The sequence below is a fragment of the Sciurus carolinensis genome, chromosome 5, assembly GCF_902686445.1.
Source record: "Sciurus carolinensis chromosome 5, mSciCar1.2, whole genome shotgun sequence".
In the NCBI taxonomy this organism is placed as follows: Eukaryota; Metazoa; Chordata; class Mammalia; order Rodentia; family Sciuridae; genus Sciurus; species Sciurus carolinensis.
Genome location: NC_062217.1, coordinates 457,812 through 470,343, shown reverse-complemented (window position 1 = coordinate 470,343; position 12,532 = coordinate 457,812). Strand labels below are relative to the sequence as shown.

The 12,532-nt window shown below is 63.1% G+C and overlaps 1 protein-coding gene across 3 annotated transcripts in view; it reads right to left on the bottom strand.

Moving 5' to 3' along the window:
- Window positions 1–1,706: 1,706 nt before the first annotated feature.
- Gas6 (growth arrest specific 6) overlaps window positions 1,707–12,532 on the bottom strand; it is a 28,832-nt gene continuing 18,006 nt past the window's right edge. For 2 of the 3 annotated variants that reach the window (XM_047553078.1, XM_047553080.1), the window contains 11 exons: window positions 12,380–12,502; window positions 11,749–11,871; window positions 11,053–11,175; window positions 9,672–9,793; window positions 8,891–9,009; window positions 8,551–8,740; window positions 6,365–6,529; window positions 5,397–5,565; window positions 3,830–4,002; window positions 2,902–3,130; window positions 1,707–2,170 (listed from right to left, as the gene is read on the bottom strand). In XM_047553078.1, coding sequence (XP_047409034.1) covers window positions 2,016–2,170; window positions 2,902–3,130; window positions 3,830–4,002; window positions 5,397–5,565; window positions 6,365–6,529; window positions 8,551–8,740; window positions 8,891–9,009; window positions 9,672–9,793; window positions 11,053–11,175; window positions 11,749–11,871; window positions 12,380–12,502 — 1,691 coding nt within the window. In that variant the 3' untranslated portion in view covers window positions 1,707–2,015. The remainder of the gene's footprint in view (window positions 2,171–2,901; window positions 3,131–3,829; window positions 4,003–5,396; window positions 5,566–6,364; window positions 6,530–8,550; window positions 8,741–8,890; window positions 9,010–9,671; window positions 9,794–11,052; window positions 11,176–11,748; window positions 11,872–12,379; window positions 12,503–12,532) is intronic. The other variant, XM_047553079.1, reaches the window with a different exon arrangement.

The following is a 12,532-nucleotide window of genomic DNA, read 5'->3' as shown; positions in this document are numbered from 1 at the left end:
CTCAACACAGTGAAGCTGTTAGGGCTCCTTCCTTAAGAAAAAGGGAATTCTGGAATCAGACGGGAAAGTCAGCACCCTGACCTGTCGCCCTGGCAGCAGTCAGAGGATCGCTGTGCTGCCCAGCAGCCTCCTTGCCCCTCAGGCGCCGCCTGGATCCGCGTGACAGGCAGCTGGAGTGTGGGCTGCAGTGTTTGGCCAGCACAGGTTTCTGCTGTGTTCTGCCGGAGGAGCAGGAAGGCCTGGGGCCCACGGAGCCTGAGAAAGCACCAGGAGCCAGAGGTGCCCAAGCCCCCACCGCACTGTGGCGCCCAAAGGAGGGCAGGGAGAGGCGCCTGTCCACTGGGCCCAGCCCCAAAGCCAGCGCTTGTTCTTCCCATTCTTGGCCCCAAGAACTCCTGGAGAGAAGAGGGCTGACTGGGAGGACGCTCCCTGAGAACATTCCAGGAGAACATTCCAGAACAGCCTCCAAGACAAAGGGAAACCACCCCGGGCCCTGGGGACACAGCAGCGCCAGGGCTGGAGGTGGGCCCGCCCCCGGCTCCCGAGGCTGAACGGTCCCTGCAGGACTGTCTTCCCACGACTCCCAGGGCTGTGCCTCAGGTGGACGGCCTGGGGCTCTGGCCTACAGCTCCAAGCCCTGACTGACCACCATCAGCCCAGTCAGCCACCTGCCATCCTGGAGCCAGTGCAGAGCAGGGGTCGGGGTCACCTGTGGTGCGAGCTGGTGCCGCCTGTGTGTGAACCCAAATGTGGCTCTGCCCTGGAGAGCCAGCCGCCCCCAGCAAGGCAGGAGCCAGCAGCCTGGAACACAGCCCGGGGTTCGGTGCTTATGACCTGGACCCTGCACTCTGCCCTAGAGGACCGGCCACTCCCAGCAAGGCAGGAGCCAGCAGCCTGGAACACAGTCCGGGGTTCGGTGCTTATGACCTGGACCCTGCACTCTGCCCTAGAGGACCGGCCACTCCCAGCAAGGCAGGAGCCAGCAGCCTGGAACACAGTCCGGGGTTCGGTGCTTATGACCTGGACCCTGCACTCTGCCCTAGAGGACCGGCCGCCCCCAGCAAGGCAGGAGCCAGCAGCCTGGAACACAGCCCGGGGTTCGGAGCTTATGACCTGGACCCTGCACTCTGCCCTAGAGGACCGGCCACTCCCAGCAAGGCAGGAGCCAGCAGCCTGGAACACAGCCCGGGGTTCGGAGCTTATGACCTGGACCCTGCACTCTGCTCTGGGACCCTTGGCGGGCTCCACCATGACTGCATTCCTGGCAGATGGAAGTGGCCTGGGACTGAGCCTTGTCCTGGTCCTCCTCTGGGCAGGAGGAAGAGAGCCGCCCACAGGATCCCTGTGCACCCTTGCTGAGAGTGGCTCCCCTTGTCCTCCAGGCAGTGGCCTCCCTGGAGGCTTATTGCTGCTGAGTGAGAGGGGATCCGTGAGTCCTCCAGCCTCACTTACAGACTTCGAGGACACTGGCCCAGGAGCAGATGGGCCTGTCCAGGGGAGGCAGAGCCTGGGTGTTGGGTGCAGTCTCCACGGACTCCTTTGCTGTGGCTGGTGCTCAAGTCAAGCAGGTCTCATCTGTTCACAGTGGGCAAACCCAGGCTGCTGGAGGCACGGACCACTGTGGGGCAGTCACCCTCACAGTCCACTAACCCTGGAAGCCACCCGTGCTGGAAAACTTCATGGAGCAGCAAATGGCCAACACGTGGTTAAAAAGGTTTCTGTAAATATTTTATTTCCCATATTTTAGAGTCAGAAAGAAGCATGTGGTAATAAAAATAATAGAGAATTATTTTCTTCAAGTCTGCTCTTCTGTGAGCCGCTGGCCCTCCCCATGCCCGCCCTGACCAGCCCCGAGGGCTCAGCCTCCGCCAGTCCCCTATTCACAGCTATGGTACAAGGGCGCTCAGGGAGCGTGCAGGAGGGCGGGCTGCAGCTCCAGGCCGGCTCCCACCTCCGCCTCTGCCCCGCCTCCTGCCTCCCTGGCGGGAGGCCACCCCAGCAGTCCTGCAGGCAGCCTAGGGTGCGGCCAGCTCCACGGGAGGGCAGGAGTGGGAGGTGATGTCGCTGTGCTTGTAGGCAGCCTCGTCCAGGTCCAAGGGCCTCCCGTTGACCTCCAGCGTCATGCACCCGCGGTAGAAGGCTGTGACAGGCGCCGAAGTCACCGGCACATCTGGGCACAGGGCGACAAGCACAGTGAGCAGCGAGCCAGGCCCGGGATTCGCACAGCCTGGAAGGCAGGGTCCGCGCCTCCCTGCAGGGTGACACCCTGGGAGGGCACACAGCCAGCCGCAGTCACCTCCACGCCCAGGGGCCCCACACTGCCGAAGCCTGGGCCCCCCAAGGCCTCACTGAGGAAGACCCATGGAGTCTGTCTGGCCACCGGAACGGAAGTCCTGCAGTTGCTGCGGCCAGAGCGGGCGCAGAGCAGCAGCCCTTCCTCCCGGCCACATCCTGGCTCCCGGCAAGCCAGGGAAGGGACAGTTCCAGGTTGGGTACCTATCCCACCCCTGGGTCTGCATGAGCCAGCAAGGTGCTGCCCAGCGCTGCTGCTGGACGAGAGAGGGGCTGGTAGCCACTGTCAGCAGCCAACAGTGGCAGATGACCAGCGGGGCAAGGGTGGTGGCCTCGCACACTGCCCGGGGCCAGCCTGGCCACCCACTGGGCCTTGGCCTGCCGGGATCTCAGAGGATGCTCCTTGGAGATGTGGGGCTGCTGGGGTGACCCAGCCCTGCCGGGCGCCCGGGCCAGGGGTGGCAGCAGAGCTGAGGTTTCTGGGGAAGCCGGCCAGCAGTCCCTCTCCTGCAGAGCTGAGGCCCGCCCCTCCTCCCTCAGCACCAGCCTCGACTGGGCAGAGCCGGGGGCCCAGCAGCCGCCCTCCCCGGACGGCGCAGGGATCCCCACCTGGCAGGCCCCCCACAAAGGTGAGCACGGAGCCCTGCAGGTGCCTCTCCAGGGTGGCCAGCCTCTCCTGCAGCAGGGCAGCACCCACTTCACTCTGGCCCTTGGTGCCGTCCACCTCCAGAGTGGCCTTGCCATCCTTCAGGGACACGGTGACCACATGCTCCTGCCCGTCACACACCTTGATCTCCATCAGGGCCAGGGCAACATCCTCAACTGCCAGGACCACCAGCTGTGGGGACACCGAGAGGGGTCAGGGGGAAATGGGAGTGCAGGGGCCACAGGTCAGGGCATGCCGGCCACGGGTCCCATTGCCTCTGCTGTCCCACACCAGGCCACACACAGCTCTCCGAGCACCCTCGGAGGTCCTAGCAGGCCAAGGCCCACTGTGTGGCCAGACGGGCCCCGGGCAGCGTGCGAGGCCACCACCCACCACAGTGGCTGCTGACAGTGGCTACCAGCCCCGCCCCCGTGTCCAGTAGGAATGGCTGGCAGCACCTTGCTGACTCATGCAGACCCAGGCACCTCTGTGGCCTTGAGGTGTGAGGGGCCAACAGCCCTGGTGACCACTGCCCAGCTGGGAGTGAAGAGGGGTCAGCGGGAGGTGAGAGACAAGAGCAGGACAACCCTACCCGGCCAGCCATGGGGGACACAGGCCACTCCAGGCACTCGGACGAACCCAGGTGGCTTCCTAGGGCCCTTGGTGCCTCCAGATGGGGACGTGGGTAAGGCTGCGGGCTCCCAGCCCCGTGTGCCTGTGCTGTGGAGATGCTCCGTGTCCTGGGACCCTGGTGGTCCCTAGCGTGGGGGTTTTGGTGGTGGGGGGCTTGCTGTTCATCCCGGATGCTGGGGTGGCCGGGGCTGAGACCCGCCCCAAGGCGGTGGGTCCCAGGCTCCGGGTGCGGGGTCCCGCGTGGCAGAGGCGGCCTACCTGCTTCTTGAGCTTCTTCGTGGAGTGGTAGTCCACCAGGACCACGGAGAGTGGCACCGCGTGGTCCTCGCCCACCAGCGCCAGCAGCACCCCCGTGTCGGCCGCAGGGCGCAGCCGAGCCACCACCTCTATCTCCCAGGCCGTCTCCGTCCCGGCTCCCGGGGCCGTCCGTGCTGCAGTGAGAGCCGCGCGTGACAAGGCGTCACGGTGTCGGAAAGACAGGGCCTAGCGTGGGTCCCCCAGGGGCGCTGGGACACCTGCTCGGGGCCGTGGAGGCGCGGCCTGGCCGGAGGCCGAGGCCCCTGCTGTCCCGCCACAGTCCCGTCTGGGAAGAGGTGGAGCAGGCCAGGTGGGCAGGCCACCCTAGCTACACGCCTCCTTCCCTGGGGTGCTTGGGTTCCGGGTTCAAGGGCCTCATGCCGACTTCCTTCACGCGCACTGCCAGCCTCTCCTGCGCGAGGCGGTCCTGGTGGGCAGCTCAAGACGGCTTGGCTAGGGAGGCAGATCCTGGCTCTCCAGGTGCTCGGATCCGCTGTGACTGGGCCGCCAGAGACCCCTGCCCCTGCCACTGTGTTTAGACCTCCCTAGAGCTGCAGAGTGCTGGGGAGCACCTCAGCCGGGGTCCGCAGCAAGGCTGCCTGCTCCTGCCTCCTGCCCCCTCAGACCAAGGCCCTGTGCTGCCCCGGACCACATCCAGCATCTGGCTCTCCGACCCCAGAGCAGCGTGAGCAAATGCACGGGATTGGAGACACGCCGTTCACTGAGAAGGAAGAGGCGGAGGCCTCCGCCTGCGGTCCCTGGCAGGGTCCTCCACTGGCCAGAGCTTCTTTCCCCTTGCTTGTCCTCAGCATGGACCTCTAACCTGAGGTCGGGGCCTAGCCCATCCCAACTGACTGTGGTGTTTAAGAAATCAAGAGCTCTGCTTTACAGGTGCCGAGAGGTCCTGGCTCCACCTCTGCCTTCTGGTTATCCCTGGTCCTCCCCTGGCTTTAGCACCACTAGCCTGATGGACAGAGTCCAGTGCCCATCCCATGGACACAGACCACGTAGGTCCCCACGGGCCCCAGGGCTTCCCTGCCTCGCCGCAGCCCACTCTTCTGCGAGGTGTCTGCGAAGCGTGCTGAGCAGTGCAGACCCTCCTCACCGGCCCTCCTGGGGCTGGGGGCCCCGGGGCTGGCCCCGCTCCTCCCGCCACTCCGCCTGCCCTCCTCCTGAGCCGGGCACTGCCTCCCTCGGGCAGCCTTACTGCATCTGGACCCCTGCACCCCTCAGGCGGGTGGGTGAGGCGGGGCTGCTGCCTGTCTGCATCCTGGACACAGGGAGCTCCTCCTGCCTCAGCACTTCCTTCCAAGGACCCGACACTATCCTGCACTGGCCTGCAGGACTTCCTGCTGCATGTCCCCTTCCCCTCACCCCCGACTCAGGGGGCGGGACAGCTGGCCACATGGGGGCTGTCCGTGCTTGCCTGCCATGCCCCCGGGGCTGTGCTGGTGTTGGCCATCCCCTTGAGACCTTCTGACCGGCCTTCTGAGACCCCGCCACAGTCCGTACCTCAGGTGCGACCTACCATAGCTGAGGCTGTAGAAGGCAAACCCGCTGCCCGGGAAGAAAGACCCCCTCTCTGCCACGGAGAAGCACTGCATCTTGGAGTTCGCCTTCACTGTTTCCTGGATGGTGCTGTCCTCCCCGTTGAGCCAGTTCCAACTCCGCAGGCAGCCGTCCAGACGGGGGTTGATCTGGAGAGACAGGTGTCCCCAGGTTCCCCAGCCAAGGCACCGTGGCGCCAGGAGTCAGGGAGGCCACGCACTTGGCGCCATCCTGACCCTGGCGGACTCCCTCTTCTCAGGCATGTGGAAACCCCCTGCAGAACCAGGAGGCCTGCTTTGTCGTTCCTTCAGAGAGGGCTCTTGGCTCCGGGCAATGGCCGAGTCCGCCTCCACCCGGCAGGCCTCCCAGGCTCCAGGCAGGTGTGGGGAGACCATGCTCATGCGGCTCGCTGCCCCTGGGCTGGCGTCACCCAGCCTCTGGGGGCTCTCCCCACGGGAGGCAAGAGCCCTGTACGCTGCCCACAGGTCTGATGTCATGCTGGGCCCAGGCAGGGCATCCCTCTAGTGACCCTCCAGGGTGGGCATCAATGTCTACGCCCCCTGGGTGCCAGGCCCGTTTCCTGGGCAGAGTGGACATCCCAACCCCAAGCCAAGAGTTCCAGCCATAGGCCTCAAGGGCTGTGGTGGAGCCACACGAGGGTTGAGAAAGGCAGCACTGGATCAACCACCACCACAACCACACACAGCCCTGGAGTGTGTGCGGACATTGTCCCGAGAGCCTGTCTTTTTGTTAAAAAGTAACTGCATTGTTAAAATGCAAGGGCACCAGGCTTCACCGTCAGCTCAGACGAAGCAGGAGGCTCGGGGGAGGCTCATACAGAGGCCGTGAGGTCCCAGCCCGGAACCTGGGCCTTCTCTGGCCCGTGCCTGGTTCGGCTCTGGCCCTAAGCATCCTGAGCACCTCCCAGCAGCCAAGGGCCCCACTCACAGGCTGGACGAGGTCCTTCTCCTGGAAGGGAATGCCCCCCACGGTGAGGTTCAGGTGGTACAGGCCTCTGTGCAGCTGGAAGAGCTCCCCAGCCACCGCGATCTTCATGACCGCGTCCCTGTTGACCTTGATCACCAGGTTTCCTTCCAGCTCTTCCACCGAGATCTGCAGGAGACCAGAGCTCTGAGGGCGGTGTGGGCACCCCTTCGGCCAGGCCCGCATTGCCTAGCCAACGAAGCCCCACTTCCTGAGACCAGGCTCATGGTGTGCCGGCCAGCTCCCTGCACCCTGGGGACAGCAGGCACACGGGGCAGGACTGCTCCCTGGAGTGCGTGGGTTGGGTCAGCACCGCACGCTAGGGAAAGGGCTGACCTCCCGCACATTCAGGACAGCAGACTCCAGAGACCTGGTGAGGCCATGTGGTAGGGCAGCAGCTCAGGGGGCAGAGGCCACGTCTGCCAGCCGCTGCGGGCAGCCCCCAGCTCAGGGCCCGCAGGACTGAGCCCAGGGTCACCTCTGCAGCTTGGCAGCACCGGCTCCCCTCGGACGTTCTCAGCATCTTGCGAGCCCAGACACTAGAGAGCAGGGGGTGGGTCTTTGGTGGCATGTGTGACTGTGCGGGCACACTCCAGACCACTGGGGATCATCTGGTCAAACGCAGCACCAGAGCCAAACCGAACCTAAAGCAATCTCAACGTTTAAACCCTTCTTGTTGCAAAATAAAATGTCAACACAGAAGCGTTCAAACAGCATGAACTTGTACCTCAGTGGCCTTCATGCAGAAAGCAGCTGGGAAGCCAGGCAGGGCACAGAGGCCCAGCACTCTGCAGGTCTGCCCTCACGGCCCGCCTGACTGCGCTTCCCCCAGGAAGACCCCGAAGCTCCAGGCCTGAGCGTCCGCCCATCCTTGGCCTCTAGCATGTGCACTGCAGGACACCCCACCTCCTCCGCCCATGTGTGGCCCCAGGTCCTAAGGACCCCTGGCCACACTTGGCCCTGGATACTCCTCGAGCCACGCTTCTCTCTTGGCATCTTGGGGTTCTGCTTGTGCAGGGTGCTGCCCCAGGGATTGGTCTGCCCTGGCCACCCCTCCCATGTTAGCCCTGGCCTCCTGGTCTCTTATGTGTCAGGTTGTCCTCCTGGCTGGCCTGTGTGGTTGAAGGCAGGAGAACATTTTTTATTTCTAAATCCCTCACAGCTAATTCAGGGTCTGGTGTGGCCTGAATGCTGAATGGACAAATAAATTCCTCTGAGACTTTCCATGAACAGAAACCTTACGCCTATGGCTGTGCACACTGGACTCCGTCCTCTGGAGACAGTGCTTCCTCTCTGGCTAAGGTGGGAATGCTAGGCCCTGCAGGACCACCCAGGTCTCCTGCAGCTGCCCCAGGGCATGAGGCCCAGGCCCAGGACTGTCCCAGTGGACATTCCAGCCTGCTGTCCCCTTGGGTCACTGTCCCTGGGCCCATCCCCATGCTGTGTGGCATGTGTGCTGTCCACCCTGGAACGGGCTTCTTCCTGGCTTAGGTCTCTGTCTAGCTGTGTGGGAATGCCCTTCCTGCCGCGGGAGACCTGGCTACTCTAAGGACGGGCGGGACCAGGACATGACGTGGCAGGTGGGAATGTGAGAAGTCTGCAGGGCTTGGTCTGCGGAGTCCAGGGTGGAATTTTCCACTTGTCTTCACTTCTAGGGAAAAGGTGTGTCTTTCTGTTTCTCTGCCCAGCTCCAAGCCTCTTCTACTGCAGAGCGTCTTGCTCACAGCCTGGAGTACGGGGTGGGCGGGACAGGCGGGTGCGTGTAGGGGAGGCTGGGAGTGGGACATCTCTGTGCAGGACACCCTATCAGGAGTGAGGCCAGAGCCAGGGGCAGAGGGTCAGCACAGCCAGGGGCACCCTGGACCTGCGACTTGGGTTCTGTGGGCAGATCAAGCTTGACCAGCCTCTGTGGCACTGGGCAGCCCCTGGCCTCGATCCCTTGCTGTGGCGTCCTGGACTCCTGCCACCATGCCTGCGTGAGACCTCTGAGGGCAGCCCATGAGGGGAAGCAGGCCCCGAGCAGCACGGGAGCCCCAGGGTGTGAACAAGGGAGCCGGGTCCTGCCTGTGGGCGTCGGCATAAGGCCCAGAGCCAGGCGTGCCCTCGACAAGCCATGTGTGCGGGCCAGGGAGAGCCGGCAGCCCCCTCACCGTCTGCCAGGCGCCATGGTTGATGACGGGCCCGCTGCTGGTGACGCGGCCAACGCCGCTGTAGCGGAGCTGCAGCTCCAGCCGGCCGTCCCGCAGGCCCAGGACCACCCAGGTGCTGTCCTGACGGCCTCCAGCAAAGAAGAGGACCCCTTCAGGGTCAAAGGTCCGGAAGTCAAACTCAGCCACCAGCCTGCACACAGCCAAGAAAGAGAGGGGTGTGGGCTGCCCAGCACCGTGCAGCGTGACCCGCAGGATGGAGCAGGCCTTGGCCGTGGCTCCTCCCGGACCCTGGGCGGCTCTGCTCTCGGGGGACCCCAGTCAGCAGCACCTGCCTCCTCACCTGGTGGGCTGCAGTCTCTTGAAGCGCAGTCTGATCACAGGGGTCCCACTGAACATGCGGCCCAGGTACAAGGACTTCACACTCTTGGCCACGCTGAAGGGCACACACGGCAAGATGTCCTGCCGTGCGAGGGGGGCACATCAAGAGGGCCACCCTGTAGCTCCCTCTCTCTGCCCTCACGGCAGGTCCTGGCCCCTGTGTTCCCAGGGAGTGCACTGCCCACCCCCACCTCTGCCTCCCTGGCTCCGAGGTCCCAGAGTCTGCTACAGCCTGACGCAGGCCCCACAGGGCGCAGGGCTGCTGGTGGGCCTGCTGGTTCCTGTCTTAACCGCTGTGCTGTCCATGCCTCCTTCCCATGATTCCCTCAGTTTGTTTTTAAAATCATGACTCACCTGAGGACCCTCACTGCTGTGTTTTGGAAAACACTCAGGTGCACATCCACACAGGTTTGTTGCTTAGCCCAAACCCAAGCACGGGGCAAGGCCGCCCCGCTGGCTGCTGGATGCCCCACAGGGAGCAGGGGCACCCACCCACGTTGCAGGGCAGAGCCAGCCGCAGAGCCTGCGATGCTGCCTCGAGCTTTGGGGCTGCACCAGGCTGGCCAGTGTGACCGGGTTGCTGTGGAGATTTCGTCAACACAGCCAAACCTCACATAGCACACAGCTCCACCCGTGGCCCTGGGTCCCAGAGCCCTCGGCCAAAGCTGTGTCTCCAGCAGCATTCTGCAGGCCCTGTCGGCTGGAGGGTCCCACTCCCGACGATCCTGAGGCCACGCACCCACCTCGCAGGTGTCCATGTCTGGTGACAGCTTGAGCCCCCCGCGTCCATTACAGTGGCACGTGTAGCTGCCTGGGGTGTTGACGCAGATCTGCTCACAGCGACCCTGCCAGCACTCGTCCACATCTGCTGGCACAGAGACCCAGACTATGCTGGCCACCGCGCAGCACGCTGGCGGGGGACCTCGGGTTCCCAAGGGTCTCCCCAGAACAGCCTCTGCTCTTTCATGAAGCAAAAGCTGCAGGTGTCTGAGGAAGGTGCTCAGACCACGCCAAGCCTGCTCACCCCACTAGGCCCAGCTAGTGCAACCAGGGCCCCAGGAGACTGAGGGACGTTGGGGTGGCAGGGAGCACTGTGGGATGGACTCCACAGCTGCCCAGCAGGGGCCAGGGTCCCTCAAGGCTGCCAGAAAGGAATAAAGTGGAGACAGCCTCACTGCTCTCTGCCTAAGACACACTGGACCTCCCCAGGGAGGAGTCCCACCTCGCAGGCCAGTCTTCACAGCATGAGTTTACTCGAGGGTCGGGGCAGTCCAAGCTCAGGGTCTCTGCTCTGTGTCTGTTGTAGGCTGCTGGAGGGGATCATGCATGTGCATGAGTGCATGTGCAGTGTGCTTGTAGGCATGTGTCCATGTGTGCAAGTATGTCTGCTAATCTATATACATGAGTATTATGTGCACAAACATACACGTGTGGGTACATACCCATGTGCATGTGTAACTGTCATGTGTATATGTGCATGCAGTATATATATGCAAACATGTTTGCATGCATTTTGTGTACATGTGAACTTGTGTGCAGGCATGCATGCAGGTATGTACATGTGTATGTTTGAGTGAATGCACCATATGTGGATTGCATGTACATGTATGTGTGTGCCTCCACAGGTATGCACATGTACATGCATGTGTCTGTATGAAAGCATGTCAGTGTGCACGTGTGGTCTGCATGTTGGTGAGCATGTATGAGTGTGTATATCTGTATGTGTCCATGTTCACGTGTATAATGTGCATGTGCCTATTTGTGCCCACCTGTATATATGTGTGTGTGCTGTGGTGTGTGCACACATGATTGTGCCCAGGTATGTTCCTGTGCATAGAGTACACGTGTGTAAGCATGTTCATCAGCATATGCGTGAGAGTATGTGTGTGCACACATGTGTGGGTTGCATGTGTGGTGGAAGTAGCCCGGAAGGCAACACGGGAGCTCAGTTTCAGAGTCCTCTTCATTGCAGGAGGTGTCCTGGCCTTTTCCCAACCCTGCTGTGTTGACAGTGGTTTCCTAGAAGACTGGACCAATGGCTGTTACCAACGAAGCCTATGTGGAGGCAGCGACTCACATGTGTCTCTGGGCTCAGGAGAGGGAGGAGGAGGAAGCCGTGGGTACCTTGGCAGGCTTTCTCCTGGAAGCTGTACACATAGCCCTCGTCGCAGAGGCAGGAGTAGGAGCCCGGCAGGTTCCTGCAGCGTGTCTGCCCACAGGCATCTGGGTCCGCACACTCGTCTATGTCTGCAAGCAAAGCCAGCAAGCCCAGGCTGTGCAGATGAGGCTGGGCCAGCTGCGGCCAGCTGCTGCAGCGACGGGTGAGAGGAGCCCCAGACACTGAGGAGGAGGACGGAGAGGGGGAGGGCACCACCACCAGGGGCCGACCAGCCCAGTGTCCACATGGAGCGCTCACCCCACACTGGGCAGCATTAGCTACTTTAGACACCAGTGTTCAGAGTCCACCTAGCGACGGGATGTCCTTACTCTGCTTCTAAAGCACCGAGCATGGGGTGGAGCCAGGGCAGGGAGCTCTAGAGGCTCTAGGTGCGAGGAGGCTGGAGGGGCCAGAGAGACGTGTGGGTGGCCCTGGGGCTGCAACCTCGACTGAGCTCCCTGCACGGCCACCTGTGGGATCTGGACCCTGAGAGATGCACTAGTGGCCAGGCAGGGTCAGCTGCCTCCGGCTCACCCCTCAGATCTTGGGGAATGGGTGGTCTGGCAGCCCCGCTGAGCCCTGCCTTCCTCGACTACCACAGCACTGAGGGACGCCCATCTCCGCCTGAGACAGGGTCCTGGTGGGGCCTGGCTAGGCCTTACCTTGGCAGGTCCTGCCGTCTGGGGCAAGTGCAAAGCCACTGTGGCAGGCACAGTAGAAGCTGCCCGGCTTGTTGTGGCAGACCTGGTTACAACCCCCGTTCTGCTGGCCACACTCGTCCACATCTGGAAGGACAGAGAGGGGGGCTGAGGCCCACAGGTCCCCTGCAGTCCACCACGCTGCCCTGGGAGCGAGGGGCACAGGGAACTGGAGCAGCTGTTGGGGCAACGGCTGTAGATCAGCTCCAAAAGCTCCAGGTGCAAGCAGGAGAGGGTCGAGGCCAAAAGTGGCCCTGGCCAGTGCCTGAGGGTGGACACTGCCCAGCACCACAAGACCCATGAGGCCACAGGCCAGGGCCATTTGGAACGTGCCCATCCATTTGCTTTGGGCCCAGCGGGGCTGTGGGCTCTTGCCCCGAGTGAGGGGCTTGCCAGCATCGGCAGGTGGCCCTTGGCACCAGCCCGGCTCCCTCATGCTCCCTGGGGAGCTCCAGGAAACCTCAGGGAGCAGGTAGGTGTGGGGAGGGTGCCCACAAGGGGCCCCATGGTGGGCGAGGTCAGGGGTGCACAGCTGTGGTCAGGGTCAGTGTGAGGTCAGAGGCCCCCCGCCCTTCCGGAGGTGCTGGGCTCTTACCTTGGTCGCATAGCCGGCCCCCCCAGCCGGCTCTGCACAGGCAGAAGAAGTTACCCATGAGATCCTGGCAGAGCTGGGCTCCCTCCTTATCACAAGGGTTCGGCGTGCACTGGTTGGGCAGGTCTGAGTGGAGACACAAACAGAAAGTCTTGA